General features: G+C 63.5%; 2 protein-coding genes across 7 annotated transcripts; both read right to left on the bottom strand.

Moving 5' to 3' along the window:
- Nucleotides 1-38: 38 nt before the first annotated feature.
- On the bottom strand, nt 39-16013 carry DNMT1 (DNA methyltransferase 1). Of its 5 annotated transcripts, none has more exons than XM_082781743.1 (34): nt 15911-16013; nt 12486-12528; nt 11897-12004; nt 11527-11791; nt 11197-11269; nt 10919-11009; nt 10756-10796; nt 10419-10470; nt 10024-10107; nt 9829-9938; nt 9600-9718; nt 9393-9485; nt 8730-8881; nt 8429-8616; nt 7969-8158; nt 7469-7566; nt 7190-7337; nt 6989-7104; nt 6654-6855; nt 6418-6554; nt 6145-6318; nt 5479-5700; nt 4669-4861; nt 4451-4541; nt 3714-3848; nt 3292-3574; nt 3064-3205; nt 2672-2838; nt 2412-2589; nt 1902-2097; nt 1097-1260; nt 893-1009; nt 721-811; nt 39-552 (listed from the first exon to the last, which is right to left on the bottom strand). In XM_082781743.1, the coding sequence occupies exons 1-34, from the start codon at nt 15967-15969 to the stop codon at nt 506-508; spliced, it is 4569 nt and encodes a 1522-aa protein (XP_082637869.1). In that variant the 5' UTR covers nt 15970-16013; the 3' UTR covers nt 39-505. The 5 variants fall into 5 exon arrangements, with proteins under 5 accessions (XP_082637869.1, XP_082637870.1, XP_082637872.1 ...); XM_082781744.1 differs by having other exon boundaries at nt 6418-6551; nt 15911-16012; XM_082781746.1 differs by having other exon boundaries at nt 11897-11959; nt 15911-16003.
- A 2088-nt stretch (nt 16014-18101) lies between these two features.
- On the bottom strand, nt 18102-25391 carry S1PR2 (sphingosine-1-phosphate receptor 2). 2 transcript variants are annotated; one of them, XM_082781739.1, is made up of 2 exons: nt 25361-25391; nt 18102-20148 (listed from the first exon to the last, which is right to left on the bottom strand). In XM_082781739.1, the coding sequence occupies exon 2, from the start codon at nt 20095-20097 to the stop codon at nt 19045-19047; it is 1053 nt and encodes a 350-aa protein (XP_082637865.1). In that variant the 5' UTR covers nt 20098-20148; nt 25361-25391; the 3' UTR covers nt 18102-19044. The 2 variants fall into 2 exon arrangements, with proteins under 2 accessions (XP_082637865.1, XP_082637864.1); XM_082781738.1 differs by lacking the exon at nt 25361-25391 and adding an exon at nt 21278-21310.
- Between the last annotated feature and the right edge of the window lie 34 nt (nt 25392-25425).

Here is a 25425-nt window from a genome sequence, read left to right as displayed (position 1 = left end):
GCCTGAGAAAGGCGTGGGGGGAGGGGGCTATAATTTATAGGAGAGATTTATTTGAAGAAATATTACAACATATAAAAACTACATAAAGTATCAATTCCCACTTGTACAAAGCGGCCGATTATTTTCAATACATTGCGGCGTAAAAACGGGAGATGGGAGGGTGGTGGGGGAGGGAGGGGGGCCAGGGCAGGGCCGGGACCTGGGGGGGGTCCCGCCGGAGGTGCTGGGGGCCCCGTGGGCACCCTGCCGGGGCCGGGGGGGGCTGCACCGGGGGGGGGAACCGGGGCGGTAGTGGAGTTCGACCATCACAGACAGCGGCGGAGGGCAGAGACGTGGGCACGAGCACAGCCGCAGGGAAGGTCCCACGGACCGAGAATTTTAAAAACAAACCAAAAAAAAAACAAACAAAAAAAAACAAACCAAAAAAAAATCAAAACAAAACCAAAAAATAAAAGGGGATAAAATAAATCAGTGCATGTTTGGGAGTCCTGGTGCCGGAGGCGCGTCAGTCAGCCGGTTCCACCGTTTCCATCTTCTCCGGGGCGCTGGGCGCTGTGGGGAGAGGAGGGGGGCGATGGCGGCGGCGCTCCCCGAGCCCCCGTTATTGCCCCCATTAATTCTCCACCTCCCTCATCTCCTGCTTTAATGGAGCAGAAACGCCAATCCCAATCCCCTGAGCCCCTTCTGGTGAGGTGTAGGGACCGCTGGCCCCGCACCTACCCGCGGTGTCTTCCCTCAGCTTCGCCAACACACACGATTTGATCTCCAGCCCGATGGCTTTGGCTAGAGGAGGAGGCACTGCGTTACCGACCTGCGACAGAGGTAGGGTTACGTTGGCGCGGGCTCGGCGGCGGCGGCGCCGCGGGGCTGCGCACGAGCTGCCGCGCTTCACCTGTCTGTGCTTGTCGAGGATGTTCCCGAAGAGCCGGTAGGTATCGGGGAAGCCCTGGGAGCGGGCGCACTCCCTCACGCTCACTACCCGGTGCTGCTCGGGGTGCAGAACCCGGCCCTGCGGCGACAAATGAAGCAGCTGAAGAAAAGAGAGAGGGGGGGGGACACCCTTCGTTTTGGGGGGGAGAGATCCGGCGGCACCCACCTGCTTGCCCATGGGTTCGGGGTTGGTGACGGTGGTGCTGAAGAAGCCGTCCCACTCCAGCCGCCCGTAGAGCCCGGCCCAGTGGTTGTGCCGGTTGCCGGTGTGGGGCAGGCACCAGGGGATGAGGGTGTTGAACTGCCGGTCTGCGGGGTCGCAGGGCTTCCCTGGGGGAGACGGGGAGCAATTATCCAAACATTAAAAATAAAAAGCAGCAAAAGCTATCAATCCGCTGCTCTCTCCCCAGACTGACCCTGTGGGGCCGCGCGCACCACCAGCCCGATTAAACTTGATCACAGCTCGCTGTGAATCGCCTCTCGAGTGGCTCCCATCAGAGGCAGCTCCGTAAATGCCAGCAATAATAAAAAAGCATTTGAGGAACACGGCCACATTTGAGGAACACGGCCTCATCTGTGTCACTGGAAAGCGTGGAAATGAAATAACTTTGCCAGCCACAGCAGATGAAATTAAAGAATGAAGCTCATAGAGCAGGCTGGGAAATTCACACTCGGGAGGTTTAAAAGAGCAAATACCAGCTGAAGCGGGGCGAGTAGAAGATATTATTTTATACGTTTGAGCTGCAGAGGGAAAATTGGTTTTGCAAGCGTTTATATCAATGGTGAAGGGAGCAGTTTGTCCTGCGGGGATGAGGACACCAGGACGAGGTCCGCGGGAAGGAATGGGCGTAAGGGGTGCTGGGCTGAATTACCTAACCCTAATTAGCAAGATTAGAAGTGGATTTGACCCCGTCCCACCACACAAGGTGCAGGAAATCTCCCAGTCCACGGGCTGGGGTGCTGACGCCTACCTTCTGCGCAGGAGCAGACTCCCCGCAGCGCTCCTGAGCTGCTGCGGCCGTTCTTCTTCTCGTGGTGCGTGTACCGCAGCTTGCGCGTGGTCGTGCCGTCCGACAGCCGCACCTCGATGTTGGGCAGGTCGCGCCAGTCGGAGCCGGGGGCCAGGGGGATGTGTCTCATCCGCGCCGCGACCAAGGCGCTCATGTCCTGCAAACGCCAAGCCTGCTGTCACCTCCCACCGCCCCAGCGCTCGGTGGCAGGGCAAAGGGGCTCAGAGGGACGCCGGTCAGCCCAGCACCAGGTCTGCGGCCCCATTGCTATCACTGTGGGAGAGGGAGAGATCCCAGCAGCTCCACCAGCCTCGTTTTTGCCTCTCAAATTGCCCCAAGTTTTGGGATAAACACACAGGGACTGCTCGGGGATGATCTCACCCCGTTTGCTCAGCACCCACAAAACATCCCTGCCCTAATCTCTGGGTCTGGCGGGTGCTAACGCAGCGTCACCCCCCCCCCGCCACGTACCTTGCAGATGTGATCCCTGAGGATGGGCTGGTACTGGGAGCCCCGGATCTGCCGCTGGAACCAGGACTGGGGCTCCCCATTGTAGGAGATCTCCAGGGCAGAGGCACCGTTCCGGATTTCGGGCAGGTCGGACATGGTGTCCCGCACCGTGATGGTGCGGAAGGGGCCGGAGTACGTCCTGGGAGCACGGGGCAAGCCATGAGCAGCTAAACCCTACGAGCTAAACCCTCGACGAGCCACGCGGCGCTCCGAAGGCTCACCGGGTGATGTTGCTGACGAACTTCTTGTCGTCCACCACCACGCTCAGCTGGCAGGCACGGGGCGCAAACACGTGCAAGGGCTCGGGGAACATGGGCAGCTTCTCACCGGGAGCCGCAGCAAGGACGATGGCTCTCCGCCGCGTCTGGGCCACGCCGTACTGGCCAGCCTGGGAAGGAAGGGACCCTCCTGAGCAACGGGGTCTGGCAATCCCTGTCTAGTTTCCCCCCTAAAAAGCTGGGAAGCTCCCTCGAAAGCAGAGGAGTGAAGGAAACCAAAGAGCTCAAACGGCACCGCTTTGGAGGGGACGGTTCAGAGCAGAGCCAGGCTGGAGTCAAAGGGGTTTTGCTCTCGTGAACCGCCTCAGGGTGCCGTGCTCGTGCCCCGAACCCACCTGCAGGACCCCGAAGGTGCACTGGTAACCCATGCGGACAAGGCAGCGCAGGGTGAGCTTCAGCACCATGGAGCGCTTGAAGGACACGAAGTTCCTGACGTTCTCCAGCAGGAAGAACCGCGGCCGGTAGTAGTCGCAGTAGCTGCCAGGAGGGAGAGGGACCACGAACGAGGATGGAGCAGCGGTCGAGGCTCCCGGGGACGTGCCCGCACCCCGCCACCTCCTTACCTGAGGAAGGAGACCACCAGGGAGTTCTTGAACTTGGAGTAGGTGCGGGAGTTGAAGCGATTCATGCCGCTGAAGCCCTGGCACGGGGGGCCTCCGCACAGCATCTCCACGTCCCCCTTCTGCGGCAGCTTCTGCCCCAGCGAGTTGGTTTTCTCGCCGGACATGACCAGCTTCAGCAGGACGTTGCAGTCCTCCGTGAAGACGGTGGTGCCAGGGTTGTTCAGCCGGAAAGCCTGGGCGGCCGGCTCCCACATCTCGATGGCCCACAGCGTCTCCGACACGCCTGGGGAGACGAGGCAGAGCGTCCTGGGCTTGCTCGGATGAGCAGAGCGCCGCTTCGTGCTCCCCGATCCAGCTCGGGGCTCCTAAGATAAGGGCTGGAGGAAGCGAGCAGCGAGATTTCCCCCCCCTCTGCCGCTCACCTGCCTGGTGGAAGCCCTCGGAGAGCCCCCCGCAGCCAGAGAACACGTCCAAGGTCCGCAGCTTGGGCAGCTTCAGCTCAGCAGGCTCCTGCTCGCTCTGCTCGCAGGTGACGGACGACTTCCCTTTGCCTTTGCCTGCAAGCAGAGCCCCGCTCACATCAAAAGGCAAAGTCATTTCCTCCGCTCAGTGCTTACAAGGTGAATTTTTCTGCCCTCCTCCTCCTCCGCAGCAGCTAAACCATCGGCTTAAAGCACCTTTCTACCCGTAATTCTTCTGCCACTGCCAGAATACGCCCCTGCACTTGGAAGGAAAGCCTCTCCTCTTCCCCCCCGTGATCCCTTTCCACCCAACAGCCCGTGGATGCAGTCAGACAGCTTCAGGCTCAGACCAGAGCCGCAGGAGCTCGCGGAGCAGCTCCTCGCCTTGGCAGGGTTCAAAGCCCTACGCTAGAGAGCGGCCAGCCCCAGCAGAGGGCTGCCAGCAAGGAAAAAAAAAAAACTTCAAGAGGGGCCAGTTGCCGTTGCCGAGAGGTTTATTTCACAGAGGTGAGGTCCTTGCACAGCTGTCCCTTAAGAACAGAGCCACAGACCGCAGAGCTGCATCCTGTGAGAGCACCGGAGCGGGAGAAGAGCCCAGCAACATCTGGCTGGTGGCAAATCTTATCTCGGCTCCGCAGCACCCAACGGCAGGCGCGAACGGGTGCCCCACGCCGCCACCCACCCCCTTAGGCACTCACCTTTCCCTTTGCCTTTCCCCTTCCCTTTATTCCCGGAGCTCCGCGCGTGGTTGGGAGGATCTTCGAAGCTCTTGGTTTTTGCGTTGTAAGCCTTGGGGTGGGGGAGAGAAGGAGTTGGGGAAGCTTGAACACAACGAGCTTTCCTCGCCAAGATGCGAGGCGCGGGCTGGCAGAGCTCAGCGCGTGTTTTCAGGTCCCCTTGGGGCCGTGCCCCTCACCTCTAAGAAGTAGAAGCGGTCGAGGCCGCCCGCGGAATAGTCCTGGATGCTCTCGGTCAGGTCCTCGCCGTACACCACCGTGCAGCGGCCCTGCACAGCACGGAAATCGACGGTCGTCTCCTCGTCGCTCCAGTACAGGAGGTTGATGTCTGCGTGGTAGCTGGCTTTCATGGACTTGTGCGTGTTCTCGGGTCTGCAGAAAGAGCTCCTGCTTAGGGGAAACGCTCGGGGGCAAACCCTAACCCCGGTCCGGCCCAGGTTGTGGTGCTCCTTCCCCCCCACTGCTGCACGGCTCCATCTCCGCGGAGAGAAGCGGGTTTATTTCCTCCTGCAGCACGTCTGCTAGCACGAGCTGGGCGCAGCACCGAAGGGCTGACTTGTTTTGTACCCAAAGGACCTTTTGGGGTTTGCTGGGGGGAAGGAGAGGAAGCCAGCGCCGCGCAGCGAAGCAAATTTAAAGACGGAGAGATCTGGAAGCGAGGCCTCGAACACGTGGCCTGAGCGTTAGCACGCTCCTCTCCGCTGCCAAGGCTCCTCGCACACATCTCCCCGCGGTGCACGGGGGATGACTAAGAGCCTGCAAATGTTTGGGTAAACACCCACACCCCGGGACGGCGCTGACAGCACGCTGCAGCAGAGGCTGCAGCGGCCCCAAACCCCTTCGGGCAGTGCCCACGCTGCTCCCCAAGGCCCTACAGAGGTGCCCGAAGTACCAGCGGGCTCCGCAGAGACCTTGTGCGATGCCACCGAGCTCTTCCCGGCACCGAAAACACCGGGCAGCCCCGGTGGGAACCTCCCGGCCCCGCTCACCTGTAAAACTTGAAGATGCGCAGCTTGATGTCAGCCTCGTTGGGCTTGCCGTTGCTGCGGATGTTGCAGAAGATCTCCTTGATGCGGCCCACGCGGTAAGGGTCGGGGGCATCCAGGTTGCTGCCCTTGATGTACTCCGAGTACTTGCGGTAGTGCTCCGGGTGCAGCTCCTCGTCCACCGCCTCCTTCTTGGGGCGCTTGGCCGGGCTGGCGGGTTTCATGCTGGGGAGCAGGGAGAGAAAACACGTTGGGGAGCCCCTTTCCAGCACCCCAAATAAAATAACGCAGCCCGGAGCATCCTCCTTCCACCTCCCTGCTTGCTTCCACCTCTTCTGCCCCCCTCGCTGCTGCACGGGCACCGAGCCACTCCGGAATAGGGCACGCACGAGGTGCCTGCACGCTGCAGCCCTCTTCCTAAAGGGCTTTGCTATTTCTCTTCCCCTAATTACAGGGCAGCAGGCAGGGTCTGGATCCCTCTTTCATCCACCCAAGCTCTTTCTTTTGAAGGGAAACGATCCGGCTCTCGGAGCGAAGTCGCTCCGTTCAATAACGGGAGGTGAAATCAGGGTTAAAGCTCTCGGAAATCAGGGCGCCGGGTGCTTATAGCTTGTGGGATCGCCAGGACGGCATCCCTAGAAGTGCTTCCAGCCCCCTGCAAGCACCAACCTGAAGGAAAAGGCATCGGGCAGCAGGTAGACGCCGTCTCCCACCCTGTACTGCACTCCGTTCTTGGTGGCCAGGGCGTAGAACATCTTCCCATCCCCTTCCTCCAGGGGCTCGGCCACTTTGGGTATCTCCTTGTGCCTCACCTCGTCCAGACGCGTGCAGCTCATGCAGAACCTGCGGGACAGGGACAGGAACGCGGTGACGGGGCCGTGGGGAGGCTCCAGCGGCTCTGGCGCGGAGCGGTTCCCCCGCGCCGCCCCGCTCGCGGCTCACTTGTACTTGTTGTCTTCCGTGGGCTCGGTCTTGGGCGGCGACTCGAAGCGGGCGTACTCCTGGTCGTACCACATCTGGTAGAAGTACGTCCTCCCGTCGTCCTCCACCATCTTGATCTCCATGTCCAGCCCGCCCTGCTGGGAGAGAGGTGTTGGCAGGGAGCGGCGCCGCCGCCTCTCCGCCGCCGCCGCCGCCGCGCGCCGAATCCAGCCGGAGTTCGCGGGGCTCTCCCCCACCTCCATGGACCAGTTCTCCGAGGGCGCCTTGTAGATGACGTTGACTTTGCCGTGGATGTAGGACAGCTGCATGTCCTCGCATTCGTCCACCAGGAAGAGCTCCAAGGGGTCGGAGGTGGCCCCCAGGACGGTGTCCGAGCCCGGGCAGAACCAGTGCGCGTGGAACATCTGCCCGCTGCTGTCCTCCCACATGGCCGTCACCCTGCGGGCGAGGAGCCAGGGTTATGCCCTTCCTGGGACACCAGGAAGGGGCTGCATTGCTCTGAGCCTCACCAGAGCAATTAGGAGAGCAATTAGGGCTCCCTAATTGGCAACAAGCACGTGCAGGGACCGACCTGGCGAGGTAGAGGGGCTTGGTGGGATCGTCGGGGCTGACGGAGACGCAGTCTCCCACCTCCAGGGTCTCCGAGTCGATGCACACCCTCTGGTAGTAGTCCTTCTTCCCATCGCTCTGAGGAGGCACGGGACGGTCGGGAAGAGCTTTAAATCCCCACAGGAGACACGGCCCCGCTGCGGCCCCGTGCGCCCAGCCTCACCTTGACCGGCTCGCCCACCCAGGAGATGCGGCTCTTGTTCTGCTTCTTCTTCCTGCCCTGCAGCATCTTTTTGGGCGACGGCATTTCGGGGATGTTATCGTCCACTTCTTCATCCTCGTCAGCTTCCCGGACAGCCAGGTTGGGGCACCTGGGGTCACAAAAGGACCGTGGCTGCAGCCCCGTTGTGCGGGGACCAGGACGGACCTGGCGCTTTGCAGACCCCGTCCCCTCTCTCCGGAGGGGGACAAATGGCACCAGGGTGGCTCGGTGGGGGCGCACCTCCTCTGCAAACAGGCCTGCTTGCTCCGTCCGCTGCCCCCAAACTTCACCATGTTCTGGCAAGCCTTGCATTTGCCACACTCGGGCTGTTGGCACACCTGCGGCGGGGAGAAATCAGCTTGAGCACGGGCAGGAGCAGCAGGGACCCCGCAGGCAGGAGGGGCAGGGGCTACGGGACGGCCTCAGGAATCGCTCCTCTTTGGATTTCAGGAAGAAATCCTTCACCATCAGGGTGCTGAGGCACTGGAACAGCTTTTGCCTGGAGAAGCTGCGGATGCCCCAGCGTTGGAAGCGTTCCGAATTGGGTTGGACGAGGCTTTGAGCAACCTGAGCTACTGGAAGCCGTCCCTGGCCAGAAGGGATCCTTCCAACCCAAACCCCTCCGCGCTTCTCCGTCCCGAGGGACCCAGCGAACTCGTGATGCGGGAACCCCAAATGGGGCTGGGGGGGCGTTCGGGGTGGGGATGGCACCGTTTCGCCTGGCCCCACGCGCCCGTTACCTCGCAGACGCCGCAGCGCCGGCGCTTCATGGCGTTCTCCTTGTCGTCCTCCTTCTCGTCCTTCTCGATCTGCTCCGAGAAGAAGGTGTCGAAGATGAGGTACACCAGCTTGGTGGTGGTGGCCTTGGTGGGGCCCTTGTCCTTGTCTATTTTGGTGGGGTGCCGGATGGCCTGCCGCCGGACGGCTCGCCTGCGGGCAAGGTGAGAGCCGTGAGCCCAACGCCTCGGACCCCCGCCACGCGCTCAGCACCCACGGAGCAAAGGGATTCCCTCTGGGCCAGTTTTGGGAAGATTTCTGCACCCATCTCCCGCTGCTATGAAAGCACCCGGGCTAAATCCCTCGAGTTCTCCCAGCTGGGAGCAAGCACCGGGCTTCATCCCGGGAGGATCCCATCCGCAAAGCCGACGGGGAGCAAACTTTCGGGTTTCCACGGCCGTGCGGGGAAGGATGGGGGCTCACCTCTTCCCCAGGGTGACCCCAGCCAGCTTGATCAGGTCTCTCATGCAGGGCGTGATGAGGACGGGGGGCTCGTCGCTGTCCCCGGCTTCGTCGTAGCTTTCCACCTGCTCCACCACGAACTGAGCGTGCCGCAGGAGCGAGTCCTCTGTGAAGCGGTTGAAGTTCAGCCCCGCGGGAGGCACGGTGGTCTGCGAGGACGGGCAGGTTAGGGGTGGGGAAGAGGACGGGCGGAGCAAAACCCCCTCCACCGTCCCCAAATCTCCCCGCGGCCCGGCGCAATCCTGGGGGTCGCTCCGCTCACCTCGATCTTGTTGAGCAGATCCTCGTAGCTGACGTCGCGGTTGTTCTGCAGGAACTCCACCACGATCTTGCTCATGTAGATCTTCTCCTGCATCAGGGCGAAGATGGGCGCGTACTCCTCGCTGGGCTCCATCAGGATGTAGTCGGCGAAGGCTGCGGCCGAGAGCGGGAGGTAAAGAACCAGGGAACCGGGCGGTCAGGACCGAGCTAGGACTGCAGGAGATGTTTTGTTTTGTTTTTGTTTTTTTTTTGGGGGGGGGGGAAGCCAGCCCGTCCACACGGCTACAAGGGACCTCAGCACACGTGGTAGTGGCACCCTGCCCGGGGACTTGTCTTTTATTCTTGGCGTGCTGCTACCTCAGGAGAAAGCCAAAACAACCCCAGGTTGGTTTGCCACCACAAACTCCGTTTGCTGCTGCCCAGGGGAGCTACGTCCTCCTCTGACACCACCTCTGTTTGGAACAGAACAGGTTCCTGGAAGGGTGCCGTTCCTGCTCCTTGCAGGAAACGGGAAGGGAAACGCTTTCAAACCCCAAAAACTCAGCTTCTTCCCCTAGTTAGGGCCAGGAACAAATGGAAAAGCCTCTCCGGGAGTGACCCTGATTGAAGCAAGGACTTTAAAACACCGACACAGGCGCCGAGCTCGCCGCCCTGGCTCGCCCACCTGTGGTGAAGCCGATCAGGGCTTTCTCCCCGCCGTCGAAGCCCGTGATCCACCAGGCATTTATGGGCCCCAGCTTCTTGGCTCTCACCCCTCCTGCAAGAGAGAAGCCGCAGACGTCAGCCCAAAACCCAAGGAGCTGAGTCCAAACGGGGGGGGGGGGGGTCGCCGGCCCCGCAGACCCCCCGGGCTCCTCCGCACCACGCTCACCGTCCAGGCAAGGGTTGTCGTCGTAAATGGGCTTCACAGCTCCGCTGAAATACAGCTCGATGTTCCTCTCGATCAGGCCGGTGTCAAAGGGGCACAGGTGACCTCGCTTGTCGTAGACGCTGGTGGGGACGGAGGCAGGTTGCGTTTCGTGTTGGTTTTGTTTTTTTTTTCCACCAGGTTTGCGAATCCGGAGGGGGGGTTTTCCTAGCCTGCTCCCCCCAGACCTCACCTAAAAGAGGTGACTTTGTGCTGCGGAAGGTCCTCGTAGCTTTCAAAGCCGTCTTCGTTCGCGTCGAAGAGGGACAAGCGCTCATCCGTCAGCATTTCGGGCTCCTCCAGCTGGGCGAGACACAGAGAGGAGGGCGTTGGAGGAGCGCTCCCCGCCCGGCAGCACCCCGTGCCCCAAAAAGGGCCGATTCCTTACGGCATCGTCGGGATCCCCTTGGAAGAATTTGAGGTCAGGGTCATCGAGGTACTGTCTGCAGTCGACACACTTGGGAGGGGTGGTCTGCAAGACACGGGGGGGGGCGGCGTGAGCTCTTCTCTCCCCGCTCCTCCACCAGCCTCGGGCTCCGAGCTCCTTTCCCCGAGCGGCCCCGTGCTCTCGTTCCCAAATCATCCAGGCTCTTTGAAAGCAGCCAAGGCAGCTCTCGCGGGCCGTGCTGCTCCCCAACTCGCTGGGGTTTTATTTTTGGGCAGCTGTGCGTGCTTGGAAAGGGCTTCCCCCTTCCCACCGAGAACCCCAGGCACCACGTGGAAGAGCCGCAGGAATAAAAAAGCCCCAAAAACGCCGGGGTGCGGGCTGGGAAAGCGACTTACTTTAGCAGGTGTTGTAGTTTTAACCTGAGTAATTTCATCTTTTATCTCAGACCTGGGAGTGAGAAAACACAAAGAGGGGGAGGGGGATGAAGGCACAGAGCAGAGAAACGTCCCCAGTGGCCCCTAAAGGTGGCGCGAGCGTGGTGCAGGCTGGATCCCCTGCTTCCCCCCGAAATCCCCTGCTTCCTCCCCAAAACCCCCTGCTTCCCCCTGCTCCTCCCCGTGCCGATGGGGCCGAACGGCCCCGACCCTGCAGCCCCAAGGGGGCCGGAACCGACGCTGCGGGGTCCCCAGGGTCCGCTCAGAAAACGCTCGAACGGCAGGCTCTGCTCCTCACCCTTCTTTGGTTTCGATTTTAATCCTCTTCTCGTCTTGTTCCTTGAGGGAGAAACGAAGGGGTGTACGAGGATGAGGACGGAGCGCCCGGCGGCCTCGGGAACAACGCGGACGCACGAGCAACCCCGGCCACGAGCTCACCCCCCGCCGGCACCGCCACGCACCTTCTCCTCCAGCTCCTCCTCATCCTCCTTCTCCGCGCTCACCTCCTGCTTCACCTCCCCGTTCACCTCCTCCGATTTCCGTTTGTTGGACCTGGTGGTTTCAAACGCCGGGGGGTCAGCCCCCGGGGGTTCCACGCCGGGCGTAACGAGCGCTTCGGGGGACGCCGAGGGGCTCCGGTTCCTCGCGGGAACCCGGCGGGTTTGGGGAGCGAGGGAGGAAGGTGAAGGCTCCCCGGGGACCCCCTGAAGGAGGCAGGGGTCCCACCCCGCGTACTGACCCTTTGGAAAACATGCTCAGGATGCTCGGCTGCCGGCCGGAGCTGCGGGTGACCCGGGAGCTGGCAGGAGACCCTGTTGGGACGACAGCCAGGGTCGGCGGCGTTAGCGGCGTGGGACGCACTGCCCTGCACCTTCCCCAGCCCCCAGGCAGCCAACAGCCCCCTCCCTGACCCCCCCCAGCCCCCAGCAAGGCAAAGAGACCCCAAAACCCCATCCGGAGGGGCTCCGATTTCCACCCCACGGGGAACCACCGCGCTCCCGCTCTGTGTTGAATGGCGGCGGGCGATTCCCTGCTGCTTTTTACGCGGCTGCGAGAGCGGAGCCGTTACTTTTGCTCTCCCCGTTGGATCTGCTCCTCCTGGCCTTGCGGGCCCGCGGCACGGGGGTTGAGGAAGAGGAAGAGGCGGCCGCTTCCTCCATCTCCATCGCACTGTCCTCTTCCCCGTCGGGCCCTGCCCGCTCCGAGTCCTCGTCGCTGCCGTAGGCGCCGTTCTTGGAGCACCCGTTGGACGCCCGCAGCAGCGGCGCCGCGTCCCCATTCTCCGCCGAGAGCTCTTGGTGGAGCAGGGCTTTCACCTTGGCCAGGTACCTCTCCTGCAGGGAAGGGGGAAGAGGATCAGCGTGGGTTTGAACGGGGCAGGAGCAAAATGCAGCTGAGCTCTCCCCCCCTGCCCAAGGAAACCGGGCACCGGGTCTCACCTCCGACAGCTCCTCGCAGCGCAGTTTGGCTTCGAGCTCGCTCAGCTGGTCCTGCACATCCGCCTGCAAGAAGCCCTGGATGAGGCTGAGCTTCTCCTGCACGCTCTCCTGCGGGGACGGAGGGGACAGCGTGGGCCGGGGGCGGACGCGGCTTCCTCCCCGCGGGGGCTCGGCTCCGAACCCGGGCGCCGCTCACCCAGCTGCCGGGGGACCTCCTGACATGACATGATGGCGAGCTCCGTGACAACGGGGACGCGGGGACATACGGACCGCAGCGGGACCGCGACCTCACCGCAGGGCACGTGTCCGGGGAAAAAGCTGGGCCAGCAAGGGGAGACGGGCTCTCACTTGGCCTGCCCGCCCTGCCCGTCCCCATCCCGCCCTGCCCGGGGTGAGCCCCGAACCGGAGCCTCGCGAGCGCTCCCTTCCCGTGCCACGCCGATGAATCACCGCGCGCCAAAGAGGCACCGAGAGCCCGACCGCGAGCTGAGCCGAGGGCGCGCGCTTTTTTTTTTTTGGGGGGGAGTGTGTGGGGGGGGGAGCCCCGGAAAGGCGTTTCCCGCCGGCGGCGGCAGCACCCGGCACCCACCTTCTCGCTCAGGCTCTCTTCATCCCGCTCCAAAGCTTGCAGCCTGCCAGAGGAGAGGGGCAGGGGGTCAAGGGGAATCCGCGGCGGGGAGGAACGCCGGGCGGCTGCGCCCCGAAATCACTCGCGTGTGTCCGTGAGCCTGGGTGTCCCCCCCCCCCCCCCAAAACGCACGCACCCCAGGGAAGGTCACCGCTGCGTGCACGAGCAGGAAACGGCGCCGTACCCCAAAATCTACACCCCGAAACGGCGCCGGGGATGGGGAATAAAGCGCAAGGATGGGCACGGGGCACGGCCGAAACGCCGGGGGAGCAGCCACGTGTCGCCGTCCCGCGGGCGCACAAAGCGGCGCCGGGACGCCCCCCGACCCCTTCTTTTGGGGATCCCCAAAAGCGTTCCCAGCCCCCCCAAGACCCTCTAACCCCGGGCAGGACGTGTCCCTCACCGGCAGCCGGGGCCGGCCATGCAGCCGGGACGCGGGGAGCCGGATGCGGCGTGCCCGGAAGAGCGGCGGCCGAACCGGAGAGCGAAGCGGCACTCGCGGGGCGGTTTGGGGTGGTGGTGGGGAAAAGGGGTGGGTTTTGGGGTGGGGGGGGGGGGGGACACGGGACACGGGGAGGGGCACGCACACACACACACACACACGGGGTGAACGCTGGGGGCCCCCCCCTCGCCGCCGGCCGGGGGGATGCCGGGAGGAGAGCGGAAGGGACAATAGCGGCCGGGGAGCGCGGCACAGGAAGCGCCAGCCCCTCCGGGCGCCCTCCCCGTGGACGGGGCGAGACGGTTGGCGGGGATTTTTTGGGGGTGTGGGGGGGGGCACGCGCATTACGAAGCCCCCCCCCGCCTCCCTCCCCAATATCCACGCGCACCCCGCAAGAGAGCGGGAGCGGGCGCCAAAGCCGTGGCACCCGGAGGAAGGCGGGCGTCCCGCTTCCGCAACCACCCCCTCCGGGGGGAATCGAGGCAGGAATTTCGGTGCCCCCCCCCTCCCCGCCACGCTGCCACCCCACGAGGGGATGGGGTTGAGCGTGGTGTGCGTGTTGTCCCCCCCCCAAAAAATAAAAAACAACAAAACTAACCCCAACAAACCTTTCTTCCTGCCCCGGGTGGCAGCGCGGGGACCAAGCCACGTGGGGGCACGGGCGGGCGCCCCCATCGCCACGTGGGGCCCGGCTGCGGGGCAGGCGTTGGGCCCCCCCAGTCCTCAGTGACCCCCCCAGATTCTGGGGGTCGGGGCTGCCCCATGCAGAGGAAGAGGGGGCGACGGGGGGAGTGGGCACAGCGTGGGGAACCATGCCCCGTGGCGGTGCTTGGGGCTGGGGGTGCGGAGCGGTGCTGGGGGGGTCAGGGCAAGAACTGGGGGGGTCAGAACAAGAATTGGGGGGGTTTACGGCAGTCCTGGGGGGTCAGGGCGAGAATTGGGAGGGTTATTGCAGTGCTGGGGGGTATTATTACAGCACCAGGGGGCATTGCACTGCACGGGGGACTTCAGGGCAGTGCAGGGGGGAAATGCAGTGCGGGGGGGGGCAAAGAGGGGGGCTGTGCAGTGCATCGGGATCCTTGCACTGCCTGGGGGTGATGCTCTGCATGGGGGGGGGTGGAGAAGCACAGTGCTGTGGGTCAGTGCCCGGCCTAGAGCTGTCGGATCCATGCAGCGAGATGCAGTGCAATGAGAGGGGTGGCAGTGCAGTGCAGTGCAACACGGAGGTGTCTTTGCAGTGCAATGCAACTCAGAGCTGTCAGTGCAGTGCAAGGCAATGCAAAGCATGGGGGCTGTCAGCACGGTGCAACGAGGGGGCTGTCAGTGCAGTGCGATGCAACACAGGGTGGCTGTCAGTGCAGAGCAAGGCAGGGTGTTGTCACCACACCACGCTGCTGGGCCCTATCAGTACCACACAGCAAGGTGCAGGGCGCTGCCAGGCATCAAGGCTGTGCCCAGGGTGGGCTGCAAAGCACAGTGCAGTGGAGCGGGTCACTCTGTTGCATTGCATTGCATTGCATTGCATTGCATTGCATTGCATTGCAGCATGTTGCATTGCATTGCAGTACATTGCCTTGTGGTGTGTTGCATTTTGTTGCATTACATTGCATGCAGCGCATACATGCTATCGCATCACATTGCATTATATCATATTGCATAGCAATAGGTTGCATTGCATTATGTTGCATTACATTGCATGGCCTTGCACTGCGTTGCATTGCATTCTGTTATGTCGTACCACATTGCATTAGGTTGCATTGCATGGTATGGCACTGCACGGAGTTGCATTGCATTGCATTGCATCACATTACATTGCAAGGCATTGCATTATGTTGCATTACATCACACTACGATGCATCACATCACACTGTAGACTGTTGCATTGCATTGCACTGCACAGCATTGTGTTACATTGCATGACATTGCATTGCATGTCATCAGAGTGCAGCGTGCTGCAGCACATTGCATTACATTCAATTGCATTGCACTGTGCCATATTGCATTGCATTACGTTGCAGCCTGCTGAATTGCATTACGTTACGCCACGTTGCATTGCAACGCAGCCTGTTACACCGCACTGCATTACGTAGTGCCATGTTGCATTGTGTTCCATTGCATATACTTCCATTGAATTGCATCCCATTCTGTTGCAGTGTTGCATCGTGTTGTGCTGTGCTGCATTGCATTGCATCCCATTGCATTACATCGCGTCGTGTTGCATTGCACTGCAGCCCAGTGCATTGCACACTGCACTGCGCTGCATTAGAGCCTGTTGCAGTGCATTACGTTGCACCACGTTGCATTGCATTGCACCGCAGCCCATCACATCCCACCACACTCTGCATTTCATTGCACCGTGTTGCATTGCAACCCGTTTCATCGCATTGCAACCCATCGTGTTGCATTGCAACCTGTCGTGTTGCATTGCAACCCGTCGTGTTGCACTGCACACTGCATTACACTGCGTTGCATTACAGCCTGTCGTGTCACATTGCATTGCATTACGCTGCACCGTGTTGCATTGCACTGCACCGCAACCCACCGCGTTGCATTGCACGCTGCATCACGCTGCATTGCATTACAGCCTGTCGCGCTACGTTGCATTGCATTACGCTGCACCGCGTTGCATTGCACTGCATTACGCTGCACCCTGTTGCATTGCATCGCACCGCAACCCACCGCGTTGCATTGCACACTGCATTACGCTGCACCCTGTTGCATCGCATCACGTTGCATCGCAATACGTTGCATCGCAATACGTTGCACTGCACCGCGTTGCGTTGCACTGCACCGCGTTGCATTGCATTGCACCGTGTTGCATTGCATCGCGCCGCCCCGCCGCAACCAGCCCTGCGCAGCGCCCCCGGGCCGTGCCCCGGCGGTGCCCCGGTGCTGCTCCCGGTGCTCCCGGTGCCGGTTCCCCCCCGGTGCCCCGGGGACTCACCGTCGGCGCAGCTCGGCGGGCAGCGGGGCCGGGGGCAGCGGCGCGGCCCGGGCCGGCATCGGGAGGGCGGCGGCGGGAGCGGGGCCGGGACGGGAGCGCGCGGAAAGCGGCGGGGGCGGGGCCGGGCGGGACCATTCCGGGGAGGGCGGGGGGGGGGAGGATTGGGGATGGGAGGGTCCATTCCCGGGGGGGGGGGGGGGGACTGAGTGAGGGTGGGAGGTACCATTGGAGGGATTGGGGGGGTATTTTGGGGGGAATGTACCATTGGGGGATTTGGGGGGATATTTGGGGGGGAATGTACCATTGGGGGGATTTGGGGGGGTATTTTGGGGGGGGAATGTACCATTGTAGGGATTGGGGGGGGAAATTTGGGGGGAATGTACCATTGTAGGGATTGGGGGGGGAAATTTGGGGGGAATGTACCATTGGGGGATTTGGGGGGGTATTTGGGGGGGGAATGTACCATTGGGGGATTTGGGGGGATATTTGGGGGGGGAATGTACCATTGGGGGATTTGGGGGGATATTTGGGGGGGGAATGTACCATCGGGAGGTATTTGGGGGGGGGGAATGTACCATTGTAGGGATTGGGGGGGAAATTTTGGGGGAATGTACCACTTGGGGGGCTTGGGGGGGTATTTGGGGGGAATGTACCATTGGGGGATTTGGGGGGGATATTTAGGGGGGGATATTTTGGGGGGAATGTACCACTGTAGGGATTGGGGGGGTATTTTGGGGGGAATGTACCATTGGGGGGGCCTGGGGGGACACGAGGGGGGCTGAACTATGGCGGGGGGGTGGGTGGGGGGAGTGGGGTGTACCACTGTGGGATTTGGGGGGGGATATTTGGGGTGGGACATACCATTGTGGGGATTTAGGGGGTGATCCAGGGATGGGATGTACCATTGTGGGAGTTGGGGGGGGATATTTCAGGAGGAATGTACCAATGGGGAGACTGGGGGGGGCACAGATGGGGCTGAACCACTGGATGGGGGGGATTGGGGTTGGGGTGGACCATTGGGGGGGGTATTGGGGGGGTGGAATGTACCAATGGGGGGATTTGGGAGGGGATTGTGGGGGTGGGAGTCGTACCATTGTGGGTATGGGGGGGTTGGGCCGTACCACTGTAGGGATGGGGGGGATATGGGCTGAAACCCTGTGGGGTTGGGGGGCTCTGGGTCGTACCATTGCTGGGACCGGGGGGGGATCGAGGTCCTACCATTGTGAGGTTGGGGGGGGTGAGGCCCAACCCCAGGACCCCCCCTTTAAGGGCCAGAGGCGGCCGCGGGGCAGCAGCGGCCTACAGGGCCTCGTCCGCCCTCGCACACGCGTGTGGACGGACGTAGATGTGAACACACACGCGTACACACGTGTGCACACTCACAGAGAACCAGACATGCTCGTGGACACGTGTGCACACGTAAACACACACGTGCACGCTCACAGACACGCGTAGACACGTGGGCACACACAGACACGCGTGCGCACACGCAGAGACACGTGTGTGCACACTCAGAGGCACACGTGTGCACGCTCATAGACACTCGTACACACTCGTACACCCACATACACACCCAAAAACACTCGTACACACCCGTACACACCCCTACACACGTGTGCACACTCACAGACAAGCACACACACGCACACAGCCCCGTCCACACCCCTACGCCCGCGCACGCACGTGCGCACAGGCCCGGCCGCCACCGGCCGCCTCCTTCCCCCCGGGGCCGTTCCCGTCTGGCCCCCGGGTCCCAGAGGAACAGAAAGCAGAAGGCGGCCGCCCCCGGCCCCCCCCCCCGGCACAGGAAAACCCCGGCTTCCCGTTCCCGCCACCGCACCGAGCCCCGGGGCTGCTTTCGGCACCGGTGACGGCACGACGCGGCCGGGGGGCACCGGGGACGTGTCCCCAGTGCGACCCCACACCCCCCACACCTCAAAGTCCCCATCCAAGCTCTGAGTGTCGCCCCCCTCTCCCCCCCCCCAAAAAAAAAAAAACACCCATCCCCACCCACAAAGGAGACGGAGGCGGGTGGAAAAGCCACGTTTTAATACAAACATCGCCCGTGGGCGGGTGCCGGGGTCGGGGGTCCGCGGCGGGGCCCCATCCGCGCGCCAGCACGCGGTGGGAGGACGCTGGTGGCCCCCTCCCTCACCCTCCCCCCCCCAAAAAAAAAAAATAAAAAAAAAAAAATACCTCCCCTCCCTCACCTCCACCCCACGGCGTTTCCCACGGGGCTGGGTTTTTCCCGAGCTTGGGGAGCCCCACGGGGAAGGGAATTCGCCACCGGCGCCGGCGGTGCCGCGCCGACCCGTCCAACGGGTCCCGGCGGCGGCCCCGGGGCTCGGGCAGGGCGTGGGAAGGAGCACGCGTGGCCGTGCCCGCGCACACGCACGCGGCGCACGGGAGAGTGGGGAGACTGGGAGGGGGGTTGGGAGGGTGTTTGGGGGATCTGTCTGTCCGTCCGTACCTGGAAAGGGAAGCCCGGCCCCCGAAACGGCGCCCTTCGTACCGCTGTGCCCGCTGTGGGGTGTCTGTGGGGCCGTGGGGGGCCAGGGGTGGCCATGGGGTGGCCATGGGGTTTCCATGGGGGATCCTTGGGGTGGCCATGGGGTTTCCATGGGGTATCCATGGGGTTTCCATGGGTATCCATGGGGTTTCCATGGTGTTTCCACGGGGTATCCATTGCATTTCCATGGGGTATCCATGGGACATCCACAGGACACCCATGGGGTATCCATGAGGTTTCCATGGGATATCCACGGGGTATCCATAGGGTGTCCATGGGGGTATCCATGGGACATCCACAGGACACCCATGGGGTATCCATGAGGTTTCCATGGGGTGTCCTTGGGGCAACCCTGGGATATCCATGGAGCATCTCTGGGATATCCATGGGATATCCATGGGGCGTTCACGGGGCACCCACGGGGTGTCCCTGGGTGCCCACGGAGCATCCATGGGGTGTCCACGGGGGGTCCACGGAGCATCTACGGGGTGTCCGTGGAGTATCCATGGGATGTCCGTGGAGTATCCATGGGATGTCCATGGGATTTCCACGGAATATCCATGGGACATCTGTGACGTGTCCATGGGATGCCCAGGGGGTGTCTGTGGGGCGCCCGTGGGACCCCTCAGACGGAGGTGGTGCACTCGCGGGTGATGGGCGAGGTGGGCAGCTCGTGCTTCTGGGTGCAGCGCTCCAGCGAGCTGGAGCTGCGCAGCGGCAGCATGCAGCGCCCCGGGGGCTCGCTCCCCCGGCCGGCCCCGCAGCAGCACAGCACCCGCAGGAACTCCCGGCGCATGTCCTTGCTGCGCAGCGTGTAGATGATGGGGTTGGCGGCCGAGTTGAGGGTGGCGAAGGCGAAGAAATAGTTCGCCTTGTAGAGGATCCGGCACGCCCGGACGGGGCAGGAGGCGTCCATGAGGAGGATGATGAAGGCCGGCAGCCAGCAGACGATGAAGGCCCCCAGGACGATGGTGACCGTCTTGAGCAGGGCCAGGGTCTGGGCGCTGGCGATCTCGGCGTGGCTGGAGCGCACGATGCAGTAGATGCGGCTGTAGAGCCCCACGATGGTGAGGAGGATGAGGGTGAAGATGGTGATGACGAAGAGGATGTAGCGCTTGGAGTAGAGGGGCAGGACGGTGGAGCAGTCGTGCAGGTCGCTCATGCAGTTCCAGCCCATGATGGGCAAGCTGCCGATGGCGGCGGCGATCACCCAGCAGGCGCCGATGAGCAGCACCATGCGGCAGTTCTTGTCGCTGCTGTAGACCTTCACCTTGGTGATGGCCACGTGGCGCTCGATGGCGATGGCCAACAGGCTGAAGACGGAGGCGGCCAGCGTGGCGAAGGCCGTGCCCTCCCGCACGAACCACTGCACCGGCGTCAGGCGGAAAGTGGTGGCCCCGGAGAGCAGGATGTTGGCCATGAAGGCCAAGCCGGCCAGCAGGTCGGAGAAGGCCAGGTTGCCGATGAAGATGTACATGGCCGAGTGGAACTTCTTGTTGCGGCAGACGGAGATGAGCACCAGCAGGTTCTCCAGCACGATGAAGCAGCACAGCACGACGATGAGGATGGAGACCGCCCAGCGCGAGGCGCTGGGCGAGCCCTCCGAGTCCTCCTTGGTGAAGTTGTAGTGCTCCCGGATCTTCTCCGTGTTGAAGTACTCCTTGTAGATGCTCCCCATGGCTGCCCGCCCGGCCGCCGAGCCGGGACGCGGCGCCCGGCGGAGGAAGACCTGCGGGGAGGAAGGCACCGGGGGGGTTGGTGGCACCGGGGACGACGCGGCTGTGCGCGCCGAGCGTCACGGCGCGGGCACGCACACGGCGTCTCGCGCTCGGCACCGGGTGGCCGCAACGGAGCAGAAATGACTCAGAGAGGAAATCCGGATGGCAGCGATAAGAGATGAGCCTCCGAGCTGCCCGGGGTGCAGAGCGGGGCCACCGGATCCGTCCCCAACGCTGGGGACACGGTGGGTGGCCCCGTTGATGGAGGAGGTGACATTTTAGGGCCGGCACCAGGCACCGGCGCAGAGTGCCCAGAGGAACCAGAGCCCATGGGAGGGATGGGGACACCAGTAGGGACACTGGTGGGGACTGGGACACATGGGGATGAGGACAGGGGGCACCAATATTGGCCCCGAACCCCCCCACGCAGCACCCATCCCACAACAGGGACCCCGCGCTGGTCCCAGTTAGGGCGGGGGGACCCAGCACCACCCCCCAGTTCCCACCAGTTTGGGACGGGGGGACCAGCACTGCGCCCCCGCAGTTAGGATGGGGACCGCCACCTCCCCATGGGGACAGGGGGCACGGCGCTGCCCCCCCATCAGGATAAGGCCCACGCAGCCCCAAATGGCGACACCACACCCCCTTTTTTTCCCCTTTTTCTTTTTTTGGGGTGGGGCGGGGCTTTCTCAGCAACGTGGGGGGCTCCGGGGGCTGTGTCCCCGACCCCCCCCCCCCAAGGCTGGAACAACGCTGGGACCCCCAGACACGTTGCAAGACCCCCCCCCCCCTTCATGCAATCACTGCCGGGACCCCCCCAGCCGGTCCCGGGACCGCCCAACCTCTCCCGGGACCCCCCCTCGCAACCGCTCCCGGGACCCCCACGCCCCACATCGAAACCGATTCCGGGACCCCCCCCTCGCAACCACCCCCGGGACCCCCTCCCCATGCAACCGATGCCGGGATCCCCCCCCCCCGGACCCATCCCCGGGCCCCCACCCCGTATCCAATCCCGGGACCCCCACCCCGTAACCGGTCCCGGGACCCCAAAACCTCCGGTCCTGGGACCCCCCCCCCAAGGGGAAAAGGGTGAAGGGGAGGGGGTCGGGGGGGGGGAAAAAAGGGACGGGTGCCCCCCACCTCCGGTCCCGGTGCCGGTGCCGGCCCCGCCGAGCGCTGCCTCCCGCCGCCGCCCGGGCTCTGCGCAGCCGCGCCCGGTGCCCGGGCACCGCCCCTCGGTCGTCGGGACCCCCGGGGACCCCCCCCCGGTGGTTGGGGTCGGTGAAACGGAGCCGTGCGGCCACCGCTTCCCCTTCCCCTTCCCTTCGTCCCCGTTCCCCGGTGGCTCCCCGGCCCCGTTACCGGCGGCTGCGAACGCGGCGCCGGGCGGAGCGAGGGGAACGGGCGGCCCCGGAGAGCGCAGCGGGACCCCAAAACGGGACCCCAAAACGGGACCCCAAAAAGGGACCCCAAAAAGGGACTCCAAAGGGGGATGGATTTTCGACCGGGATCCCAAAGAGGGGTCCTCACGCCGGGATTCGCTCCCGGAATCCCAAAGTGTGACCCCAAAGTGGGATCCCCACCGGGATTCTCCCCCCGGGATCTGGCACCGGGACCCAAATCCAGGACCCCCAGCAGGATCCCAAACTGGGATCCCCACCGGGATCCTTCCCCCGGGACCCAAAATCCCGGGAGGACCGGGATGCTGCACTGGGATCCTGCACCAGCACCCCAAACTGGGAGCCCCACTGGGATCTGCTCCTGGGACCAACACCGGGACCCCACAACGGGATCCTGCACCAGTGCCCCAAACCAGGACCCCAAACTGGGACTCCCTCCTGGGACCCCAGACTGGGATTCTCTCCCAGAACCCCAAACCGGGACCCCAAAGCAGAAACCCCAAACTGGGATTCTCTCCTGAAACCCCAAAACGGAACCCTAAACTGGGATTCTCTCCTGAAACCCCAAACCAGGATCCCAAACTGGGATTTTATCCTGAAACTCCGAACTGGGATCCCAAACCGGGACCCCAAACTGGGCTCTGAGAGGGGGCCTGGGAGCAAGGGGTGGGGCAGAGCGGGATGGGGCTGGGAGGGGCCTGGGACATTTTGGGGGATCCTGGGACGCTTTGGGGTGTCCTCAGACATCTTGGGGGGGTCCTGGGACATTTTGAGGGATCTAGGGACATTTTGGGGGATCCTGGGACGCTTTGGAGGGTCTTGAGATGTTTTGAGGGATCCTGGGGCATTTTGGGGGGTCCTGGGACATTTTTGGGGGTCCTGGGACATTTTTGGGAGTCCTGGGAGATTTTGGGGTATCCTGGGGCAATTTGGGGTATCCTGAGACATTTTGGGGTATCCTGGGACATTTTGGGGGGATCCCGGGCAGGATTTAGGGCACCTTATACACAGAAGGCCCAGACAAAAAGGATCGGAGGTGGCCCAGACAAGGCCTCAACCCCCGAGGCACCTCATGGGGGGGGGGGGGGGGGGGGGCACAGGGGTCAGGGCCCCCCCCTAGGTTACGAGGGCACGGAGCGGGGTCAGCGGGGCCGGGCAACACAGGGGCCGCTTGTTCCCAAAATACCCGCCCGGCAAATGGGATCAGCCCCCGGGCGGCCTGGGTTTAAGCGGCCGGCGGAGGCGGGGGCCAGATGGCAGGATCCGGCCCCGGGGGGGGGGACCGGGCGGCCACCGAATCCCCCCCCCCTCACCACGTGTCCCCAAAATGTCCCCAAAACGTCCCCAAAACCCCCTTGGGGCTGTGGAGTGTTTGTGGAGTGGGGCTGCGGGGTGGGCACGCGAGTGTGCAAGGGGGTGGGGGGTGTCGGCACCCATGGGGGCACGCGAGGGTGTGGGAGGGTGATGGGACGTGGGTGCTGGCACCACGGTGCACACCCGTGTGTTGGTGTCCCATGGGTGCTGGCACCCTGTGCACACTCGTGTTGGTGTAAGCGATGGCACATGGGTGGCAGCACCCTGTGCACACCCATATATTTGTGCCATGTGGGTGCCAGCACCCTGTGCACACTCATGTTGGTGTAAGAGATGGCACGTGGGTGCTGGCACTCTGTGCACACCCATATAGCGATGGCCCATGGGTGCCAGCACCCTGTGCACACTCATGTTGGTGTAAGCGATGGCACGTGGGTGCTGGCACCCTGTGCACACCCGTGTGTTGGTGCCCCATGGGTGCTGGCACCCTGTGCACACTCATGTTGGTGTAAGCAATGGCATGTGGGTGCTGGCACCCTGTGCACACCCATATAATGGTGCCCCACAGGTGCTGGCGCCCTGTGCACACTCGTGTGTTGGTGTCCCATGGGTGCTGGCACCCTGTGCACACCCGTGTTGGTGTAAGCGATGGCACGTGGGTGCTGGCACCCTGTGCACACTCATGTTGGTGCAAGCGATGGCACGTGGGTGCTGGCACCCTGTGCACACCCATATAGCGGTGCCCCATGGGTGCTGGCACCCTGTGCACACTCATGTTGGTGTAAGCGATGGCACACGGGTGGCAGCACCCTGACACACACCCATATAGTGGTGCCACATGGGTGCCAGCACCCTGTGCACACCCATATAGCGGTGCCCCATGGGTGCCGGCACTCTGTGCACACCCGTGTTGGTGTAAGCGATGGCACAGGGGTGCCAGCACCCCGTGCACACCCATATTGGTGCCAGCACCACCACATGGGTGCCAGCACCCTGTGCACACCCACACACACGGGTGCCCCCACCCCTTGCACACTCATACCAGTGCCAGGGATGCCACACGGGTGCCCCCACCCCTTGCACACCCATATCGGTGCCAGCACCCCGTGCACACCCGTATACATGGGTGCCCCCCACCCCGTGCACACCTGCACCCACGGGTGTCCCCCCCCGTGCACACTCGTACACACGGGTGCCCCCACCCTTTGCACACCCACTGGTGCCCCCACCCCTTGCACACCCATACTGGTGCCCCCCCCCTTGCACACCCATACCAGTGCCCCCCCCCCCTTGCACACCCATATACACGGGTGCCCCCACCCTGTGCACACTCACACACACGGGTGCCCCCCCCTTGCACACCCATACCGGCGCCCCCCCTTGCACACCCATACCAGTGCCCCCCCCCTTGCACACCCATACCAGTGCCCCCCCCCCCAGCTCCTTGCACCACCACCCAGCAGCGCAGCCGTTACCCCTTGCACAACCGGCCAACGGCCCCCCCCCCCGGGGACACCGAGCTTGGAGGGGGGGGGCCACACACACACACAAACACACACACACATGGAGGGGGGGGGGGGGCGTGCAAGGGTCCCGCTCCCACGGCCGAGGCTCCGGGGGGGGCCACGCAGCTGCGGGGCAGATGTCGGCGGGGGCCGCGGCAGCTGGTCCGGATTAGGGCCCCCCCCCCCCTCCCCGCCCCATCCCAAAGGGGCCGGGGGCGAACAATGGGGGCTGGCGGCAGCCCCAGCACCACGGTGGGGGGGGGGCGCACAGGGGCCAGGACCCCCCCCCCCTAAAGATAATGAGTGGGGGTGTTAAGACCCCCCCCACACCAAGGATCGGTCCCTGTGGGCCCCCCCCCTCCCCGTGATGGGGTGGATGTGGTGTCCCCCCCCCCCCAATGATTTTTGGGGTCTGGGGGTAAATTGGGGGGGGTACCCAAGGGGGGACACCGGGGGGGCACAATTTGGGGGGGGCACTCGTGGAAGGGGGGGGTCCCGCTCCATCGCGGTGGGGTGGGGGCTGGATAGGGCCACCCATAATTTATTTTTTTGGGGGGGGGGAAATTGGGGAGCCAGGAGGGGGTCGGATCCTTTACTTGGGGGGGGGGCGCACGCCAAATTTGGGCACCCCCCCTTAATAGAGGGGCCGGGGGCAGCCGCAATCTGCACGGATTTATTTATTTTTTTGGGGAGGGGGGGCACCGAAATGGGGGGGGGCAGGGCCGCCTCCTCTCCCCGCCAACCCCCCCCCCAAAAAAAATAAATAAAAAAAAAAAAAAATCCCCACCCACGTCGCCACCCGTGAACCGGATTTTGGGGAGGGGGGGGGGGGGCGAATTTGGCGCCTCGTTTTTAGGAAACCCGGGGGGGGGGGAGGACCCTAATTTTTTTTTTTTTTTTTTTTTTTTTTTTGGGTGGGGGGGTCGGGGGGTAAAGGGGCCCGATGGGGGGGGGGGGGGGGGCACGGGGCACGGCCACGGGGGGGGGCTCGCGGCGCCTCTTACCGGCTGCGCTCCGCTCCCAGCATGTGCGCGGGGGCGGCTCCGGGTGGGGCGGCCCCGGGGCCCTC

Source organism: Aythya marila (genome assembly GCF_965140915.1).
Source record: "Aythya marila genome assembly, chromosome: 32".
Classification (NCBI taxonomy): domain Eukaryota; kingdom Metazoa; phylum Chordata; class Aves; order Anseriformes; family Anatidae; genus Aythya; species Aythya marila.
Note: the sequence above shows the minus strand (reverse complement) of the source record. Positions and strands in the feature narration are given on the sequence as shown.